Below are 8,963 nucleotides of genomic sequence, written 5' to 3'. Positions count from 1 at the left end.
AAGTGAGGAGCAGAAAAAGAATGACGAGTTTATAACAGAAAAGGGTGAAGTGGATGAAACAGAGACGGCTAAGGATGAGACGAATAAGGACTTAGTAAGTAAATTGAAATATAAATTAGAGGAGTGTAATAGGAAGTTAAATAAGACGATAGAGGTATTGAAAATAGGCAAGGAGTATGGTGGAGGAGGCTAGCTAGGATAGCGAAGTATAATATGCAGAAAATTAGTGAGATCTGAAAATGAAATGTACACAAGAAACAGACATAATAACGAACATAGTGGACTATGGTGTAATATGTTTTAGTAACAAGTATTATTAGAAACAGTGTGTGTTCGCAATAGACTAAGTGAACTGAAAATCAAGAACGGAGTGATAAAAATGTCAATTTTGAATGAATTAGAGGAGTGTAATAGCACAGTCTACTATATACAATCGCGAAGCTTGAGATGTTATTTTGCAAATCTCGTGATAAAGCGCTCCAAGCGGTTAGCAACTAGAAACAATAGACTGTCCATGGTCTACTTTGGACTGTGTCGTATTTCTATCGAGTGCTAGCTCGTTGCGTATTTCACATTGATGCTTGTGAAATGTTCGTTATTGGTTGTAATGAAAATGTTAATGGCTAAAATATAATAATTGGAATAATAATATGGGACAAGGAGGAGACGTTTGTAGTGCTATAAATTGTAGCAACAGTAAGAGAAAGAGGCCAGAGTTATCCTTTTTCCGATTTCCGAAAGATTCAGAAAGGTTCCTGGGTTTCCACAAGAATGCTGTGCAGAAACAAAACTCTTAATTTTGAAGTTCTTTGTGACTGTTAGAATACATTATATCCTTAAATTTCACAATGAAATGTTTCAATCTAACCGAAAGGACATTAGATACCGGTTAAAGTTCTGTCACTTAGGCTGCTAAATTTGCAGAGAAATAAAGGTTAGGTCTACTTTTTTTTCAGAGGATATATTTTTAATTGTAACTATTAATTTTGTTATTATTTTTATGTGTTATTTTACTAAAGACGTAGAAAAATTAAGTTTGTTTTAATGAAATTTATTGACCACGTTTTATTTTCAATTCTGGTGGGATTATTATTGCTTAGGCCTACTTTTTTTTTCAAAGGATGTGTTTTTAATTATAGCTGTTAATTTTGTTGTTATTTTTATTTGTTGCTTTACTAGAGACGTAGAAAAAGTCTGTTACAATAAAATTTATTGATCACGTTTTATTTCCAATTCTGGTGTGATTATTATTTGCTTAACCTCATCCCACTTTATTAACTACGTAAGCATACACTACAAGTACCGGTACACGTAAGTTACTCCATTAATTCATATTTCCATTATTATCGTTGTAAAGGGAAATGCAAATTAATATTTATTGGTTTCATAGTTAATTATCGCTATAATCTTGAATGAGTGAAGCTATTATAGTAAATTTCAGTTCGTTTTGCACAAACAAAAATTATATTAACTTATTTCTTGCAGGTATCTTCGAGTTTATGGTTGAATTTAATATACTTCATTAAAATAATAAATTAACTTCATGCATTTAATATTTCAATAATGGAAGGAAGGTGTTAATTTTTCCAAAAGAACACGACAACGAAAGTGTAACATATTTTGTCGTCTGCTAGGAGAGAGATCTGCGATGATGAGGCGATAGTAGCGATCCTAGTGGTGGGAAACTATCCATGTTTGCATTTTTACTACATATTCAGCTTCGCGACTGTATATAGTAGACTGTGGTAATAGGAAGTTAAGTAAAACGATAGAGATAATGAAAATAGGTGAGGAGTATGGTGGAGGAGACTAGCTAGGATAGTGAAGTATAATATGTAGAAAATTAGTGAGCTCTGAAATTGAAATGTACTGTACACAAGAAACAGACATAATAACGAACATATTGGACAATGGTGTAGTATGTTTTAGTAATAAGTATTATTAGAAGCAGTGTGTGTTCGATATAGATTAAGTGAACTGAAAATCAAGAACAGAGTCGTAAAAGTGTCAATTTTGAATGATCTAAATTAAGTTGTTAGGTTTTAAAGATCAATTTAAATGGGGTCGAAAGTTAAATTATAAGAGCGTCTACAAAAGGTATATCTGTAATGAATGTAATTGTGGCACCGGATACAAAATTGTGAGCTTCACATTATGATGTTGACATCAAATATATATCTTATCATATAAGTAGTTAGAAAAGGAAATGTTTGCCTTCAAGTGTCTCTGCACGAGACTAGACTAGAACGGCGAGAGATCTCGTGATGTTCAGCAATATAACTTAGATTCGCTGTAACTTTGCGAAGAATCGTAAGAAATATTGTCCCCGTGAGAAAAGGCAGCCAAGCAGCAAGAGAATGACAAGAACCTAAGAAAAGTTTTGCTCTTGTGTTTGAGCTAGATTACATGTGAGACTGAGTTAGGTAATCCTTGCGTTCGGGGGTCAGTTCAAGGTGGCGAATCAGGGTGACACGCATGACTCATACTTCCTGATGCAAATTAAGAAATGAGAGGCAGCCCGACAATTAAAGGACAAGTTGCTCTTACTTTAAATTGTAGTTAATTAGACGTTTTCTGCAGAATCTGGTTTAAGAACTTGGGAGTCAGTGTTTATGTACGCTTGATCTCCGTATCGTAATGTCTGTGTTTTGAAGAACCCAACTGAGACGGATCATAAGGTACAGCACGGCGTCCTGCTTATGTAACGCGACGTACCCTCCTCCATTTGGCTTCTGTTCTTTCAAACCTCCGCTGTTTTGCATCTTAATATTTTACTTCACAGTCTTATACAGCGTCCTTTAAATGAAAACTCAAAAACAGTTTTCTAGTAGTGAATTAAGGAAATACTACAGTCAAATTTACTCTACCGTATAGGGTCAAATAGTGCTATTATCATGCGAAAAATAAAAATTTTAGTGTAATTTTTCTATAAGCCTAAAAGCACATAAAAATGTGAAAAAACCAAGTCATATGGTACTTTAAACACATATGAAGGGTTTGGAGTTAAATTTATTTTTTATATAAAAAACAAAACTAATGTATCATAATACTCTTCTGTGTGGTTTATTGTGATACACCTTATAGGGCTATTCTGATAGTGTTGTAAATCTGGATATATTATACAGAACAATGAAAGAAGGCTATTGTAATACACGTACATGCTTAGTGTATCACCTGTAAAAGTTTGATTGAAATCATATTAAAGTTAACTACGATTTAGAAACTTTAGCGATGACCTCTTTTTCCGATTACAATTAGTGGAAACTCGGCTAATTCCGCAGTACGGATAATTCCGCAGTAGTGCATGTATGATTTTACTGCGGCTTTACAATAGCGTGAACTTAAGTTTTGAGAGGCTGTCAACAGGAGACATGTCCTCTGCAGTGCTATAGAAAAAAAATCAAGGATATTGGTCGACACCTCTGTCGGCAATACAGTGAAACATCGAAAGTTGGCTGTTTTTCATGTTTTGCTACACAGCTGTGAAGAAAGTGAGCATTGTTACATATAAATTGTTCCTTTTATGTTCCTTTCATAATGTATCTCATAATTATTTACTACTACAGAATTAGCCAAGTCCTATTGCGGCTTTATCAGCACTGTTGCGGAATTACCAGAGTTCTTTTTCAACTGTAATGTATGTACAACTAAATATAGTTGCATTTTAATAGGGCTCTTTATCTCATTTGGTAATGAAAGGTTTCGTCGATGTCTACATACCTGGATAATATTTTTCAATAAACATTTTGATAAAAATATGGTAGATTTACTTCTTAATATTGCGGAATTAGCCGAATCTCCCCTATACAATTTACTGAATCTTGAACACCTTACTGCTCATGCTAGAGAATTGCTGTATGTCCAAATAGATTTTTTTTTTTGTGTAAGGAAGTAGATTGAGAAAATTGAAGGGTTCAGAGCCATAGTGGGCCAAGCGCCATTTATTAAAGACGGAGAAAGCAAGGGTTAAAGTTAAGTGAATATCATAGTTTAATGAAGATTGACATCATTTAGTTTTAATGTGTATACTTTATATTACTTGCTATATGTTTCCATTGAATTATGGTAATAACTTCATTTTAACCCTTGTTTTCTACGGTTTTAGTAAAAGGTGCTTGGCCCACTACGGTTCTGAACCCTTCAATTTATGATACAGTTTGTATTGCTAAATGAATTAAATACGTTTTTAAATAATGTTGAATGTATTTTCCAAAGTTGTGCTAAATTTTAGCAGTAAGAAGAATGAATATTAAGCTGAAATTGCCTGCTAAATCAGTAAAAATATGTCTACATGTGTAATTTTTAAACTTATACTGTATTGTAGGTTCCAACCTGTCAATTCAAACATCTTTCATATGAGAAGTTATGAAATATCTCTCAAGAGGTAATAAATTACTTTAAGTCAGAAATTCATGAACTTGGTTAATTATTTCATAGCAAACATAATTTCATAATAGTCTTTCTAGCGTATCATAACAGCCCTAAAAAGTGTATTATAACAGCCCTTGTAGCTTATCATAATTACCCCATGTAACGTACCATAATAGACCTTCTCATTCATACACTAATTACTGCTAGACTGATCAACATTCACAGCTGTTCTTTAGAGTTAAATGAAGCTGACACAATTCCGAGTAAAAGTAAAATACAAAAATTATTCTATCTTTATTTATTCAAGAGCAATAACAAAAGTAAGCGAGTGTCACATAAATGTTTTTTCAAGCAAAAAATCTGCCATTTTTTAATACATTATGAGGCTGATAATGATTTTATTTTTTTTTAATTTTGTTCAATATTGATCCTTAAAGAGCATAAAATATACTTCCATAATCGCAGTTTTAAACATTTTTAAACTGAGCATTTTATAGATTTTAAAGTCTGTATTAAATTTGCCCGATTTTTTTTACTGTATGATATGAGTCTTACTTGATCCTATCTCAGAAACCCGTGTAACCTATGTCTTTCTAATTTTATCACCAATTTTTCTCATGGCTTCAAAATTTGTTAAAATGTTCAAAATGTTTGATTGAGAACTATAGCTTAAAAAGGTTTTAGTCACATGAAAAGCAAGTTCCTCAGAATCGTTGTACGTAACCAAATCATTGCATGTGCATTCAAAATTGAGAGAAAGGATGGAATTATGAACACCAGTATTAATATACATGTTAACATCACTTAGGCCTACTTAGAAATAATAATGAGTTTTCTATTTCTCAAAATCCTTACATGATAGAACATTTCTGGTGTCAAATTTGAATTTAATGGGTCAAAATTAATGAGAAAGACCCAGTCCCATGCAGGAAGTACAAAAAAGTGGAAATTTGTTCCACATTGAAACCAATGTATTGGATTGGTGCAAAAGTTCATAGCGTTTATCTGTACTTTCATTCGTTTACTGTAATAGTAGGTACCATAGTGACACAGCTACCATAACAACGAAATATTCTAAGTATTTATGCACCAACCCAATAAATTCTCTCAATTTATAGTAATGGTTAAATTATATTTGTAAATAAAATAATACATATTTATTTATTTTCTTATTTGAAAACGCATACACAATCGCACAATTGGTATTATCACAATATACATTCTTACCACATGCACACACTATTTGCTTCTATAAGTACTATCTACAATGGACGATCAGTTTTATTTACATACATTGATTGTCTTATATTGAACAGTACAAACAACGATTTTTTTAAATAAAGCGATGCCATTAATATCTCATGGTATTTCCAGTCCTGGAAATTTGTTTTTAAATGTATTGTTTCAATTGAATATAATCTCACAATTGTATGAAATAATTTTTCTAAAAAATTAATTTTCACCAAAGGACAAGACATTTATAGTCCGTCCCAGGAATCTGTAGAGTAACTTCGCACATATGGGAGCAGAGTCTATCTGTGCTGGAGTGTATTGCGGGCAGCATCAGCTCGAGGCCGCTAAGGGGTAAGATGCTCGTGATAGAACAGGGCCGGGCATGAGAGCGGCTCCATATAGTCGGCCAGAGCTGCTCTCGCTCCGCAAGGCAAGCCAGAGCAGAACGCTCACGCAGTGGCGGACTCACATTACAGCTACCTTCCCTGCATTAATATAACAAGAGCCACGGTTGTTCTAGTCATTCAGTCTGTCAGTACATAATAGTTTATACGAATATTACATCAATCCATTGCACAGTACAGACTTTATAACACTCTTATTAATTTAATGGAATAAACTTCGCTCTATGCATACACACAAATCATTAGGCTTATTTACATAACCCATACGCACATACTGCAATCTCCCCACCACGGTTCTACGAGAAGGCGTATGGCTTTCACTTCCCCTATTTGCTGTGGACAGAGTTCATCTGCCAATATAATTAAACATCGCTTGATGAATTCACCTTCGTTTAATGTTTTCAATTCCGTTGTAATTTCGTGGCAAATTTTGTAGCTAATTCTCATAGCCGATTCACTAAGTGCATTATTGTAATCCTATGGTATATGATATGTCATGAACTGTAATATACTATACTGTGATATGACATAATACTTGTATAATTTAAAATTACATATTACTAAATATATAATAACTTATAATGCAATATAAATATCAAATAGATACTCTAATGTAATGTGCCTGAGAAACATTTTCTTTAAGTTGTTGTATTAATTTATGGCGTTCATTACCAACATATTTGTCATATTCAGTAGCATGTTGTAAAGAAGAATGCCGTTGGATATTGAACTTCTTAATCAGTTGGAGTGTTTTATGACAAGTTAAACACTTTGCTAATCCACTGCTCTCTACGAAAAAGAACTCCTCCCATGATACATTAAAAGCATTGGGAGTAGCAGGCCGCTTTAGTGTAAGAGCGGAAGCTCCGTCTTCAAAGTTCGCCATAATACTGCAGAGTCACTACTGCACCGACACTGAATGACGTACAGTATGCATACGTCACAGCGCTCGCAAGACCCGCTCTTTAAAGCGCACAGCGCTCATTTCTCAGAATCACGTAATGTGCCCAGCCCTGTGATAGAAGGTAGAGTAGAGGTCACATAGAAATGATCCCTCCCTGCAAGCGATTGCTTGCTTCGTTCAATCAATGCTTCCCACAGAGCAGTCAGTGGCTCTAACCCTCCCACTTACAATTTGCGCAGAGGTTTTGTTTCGTCTTTCTACTCTACAGATTCTTGGGACGGACCATAGATTAATTTTCTTCACAAATAAACTAATATTGAGTATGAGATCGATTGTCCTAACAATGAGTTGATTTCATGAAACTCGTTGAATAAATAATGGAGTCATATACCTTCTTAAAAATATGTTTCCAAATTATGTTATAATAAATATTTATAAAATACATAATGTCTTTGGTTGATAAAACTGTTGATATCGAATGCTGTATTGAACAAACAGTGTTAGTGGAATTTCAAAATTTAATTTTTAGGACATTTATTTTGTTCCATTCAAAAACTTGAACAGAATTTCATATTACCATACGAAATTAACTTAGCTTATTTCGATATATTTTTTAGTGCAATTGGACTACTGTGAGTAAAACTAAGCTAAATAATTTATTTTATTTTGAACTTTGTAAGATAATACTAGTAATCTGAAAAGGGACAGCTGTATCTGCATTCTGATGTTGAGTCTGTCACTAAAATACAAATGATTTGCAGATAATGGTTTTATCTTGTTTCAAATCATTTGATAAACCAAGTGTCTTTGAGATTCTGAGATGCTGCTCTTTGCTGTTGATTTTGCAAAGAGTTCAATTGTCTTTGAATATGCCGTATATTAAATTATATCTCCTCACTTCAAACGCCTTTCCCAAAGTTAAAGAATTTTCTCTAGGTTTGTGACATGTTAGGTTATTGCAACATCCACATGTCGTAGGGCACTCTTGTGAACAAGTTGTTGACGAAATTCTTTATTATTTGTACCATCTTCCTCTTTATATCTGGCTTCATTTCTGCTTCCAGCTCATGAGCATTGGCATTGATGAACAGATTGAGAGCAGCTTCTGCAAACAAAATATTACAATTTATTTCATTTAATTGCAAGTTAAAGGGTTCGACTGAAATAATATTGCACGAAATCATATTCAGAGCTCCTGAAGCTGATTCTTACCAGCATAATGGTTCAGCTTAATTATATTATTAATGCTTTTCTACGTTCTATTTCTTTATATAATACAAATTCAATATAGACTATATGTATACAGAGTGAACCGGTAATTTCATTAATTTCAGGTGGTTATTCTTTGAGATATTTCAAACAAAAAAGTTTAGTACAATTTTTGCTCGTTTTTGCTTCCTTTTCGAAATAAATATTGTTTTATATGAAACATTCCATAGCGTGTTATGGAGAAGCATTTGATTAAATTTGCAATATGCTCAGTTAATTTAACAAAGCAGTATAGCCTCTTATGGTAATAAATTATTAAAATAATTTTAGTTTTGCCCTTTCAATATGTAGATATTTCATCCGAACAAATGTAACATTTCAGAATTCATTTACAGAACGAAAAGTTACATTTGTTCGGATCAAATTTCTGTATATTTAAAGGCCAATCTAAAATTGTTTCAATTACTTTCTCTTAAATTGACCTAGCATATTGGGAATTAAATCAATATATTTCCCAAAACAGGCAATGAAATGTTTGATATAGCTAAATTTTTATATCGAAAAGAAAGCAAAAATGAGCAAAATTATATTACACTTTTTTGAATGAAATATCTCAAAGAATAACCACCTAAAATTAATGACTATACTTACGGTTCAGTCTGTATACAAAATGTATATACTATGGGTGTATGAAAAATGTTTAATGGTTCTAATTTCACACAAATGTTTAATTTTAATATAAAGTTTCAGAATTTCTAAATGTCTGACAAGAAGGTCTACCACACGTAGAGACACATACGTAGGAATCAGTTTCAATAGTGTAGTTAATTTTATTGTATTAA

At 32.8% G+C, this 8,963-nt stretch overlaps 1 protein-coding gene across 1 annotated transcript in view; it reads right to left on the bottom strand.

Moving 5' to 3' along the window:
• Positions 1-7,055: 7,055 nt before the first annotated feature.
• Jhbp2 (Juvenile hormone binding protein 2) overlaps positions 7,056-8,963 on the bottom strand; it is a 68,091-nt gene continuing 66,183 nt past the window's right edge. The window contains exon 7 of the mRNA XM_069826253.1: positions 7,056-8,017. Coding sequence (XP_069682354.1) covers positions 7,866-8,017 — 152 coding nt within the window. The 3' untranslated portion in view covers positions 7,056-7,865. The remainder of the gene's footprint in view (positions 8,018-8,963) is intronic.

This window comes from Periplaneta americana, chromosome 5, assembly GCF_040183065.1.
Source record: "Periplaneta americana isolate PAMFEO1 chromosome 5, P.americana_PAMFEO1_priV1, whole genome shotgun sequence".
In the NCBI taxonomy this organism is placed as follows: Eukaryota; Metazoa; Arthropoda; class Insecta; order Blattodea; family Blattidae; genus Periplaneta; species Periplaneta americana.
Note: the sequence above shows the minus strand (reverse complement) of the source record. Positions and strands in the feature narration are given on the sequence as shown.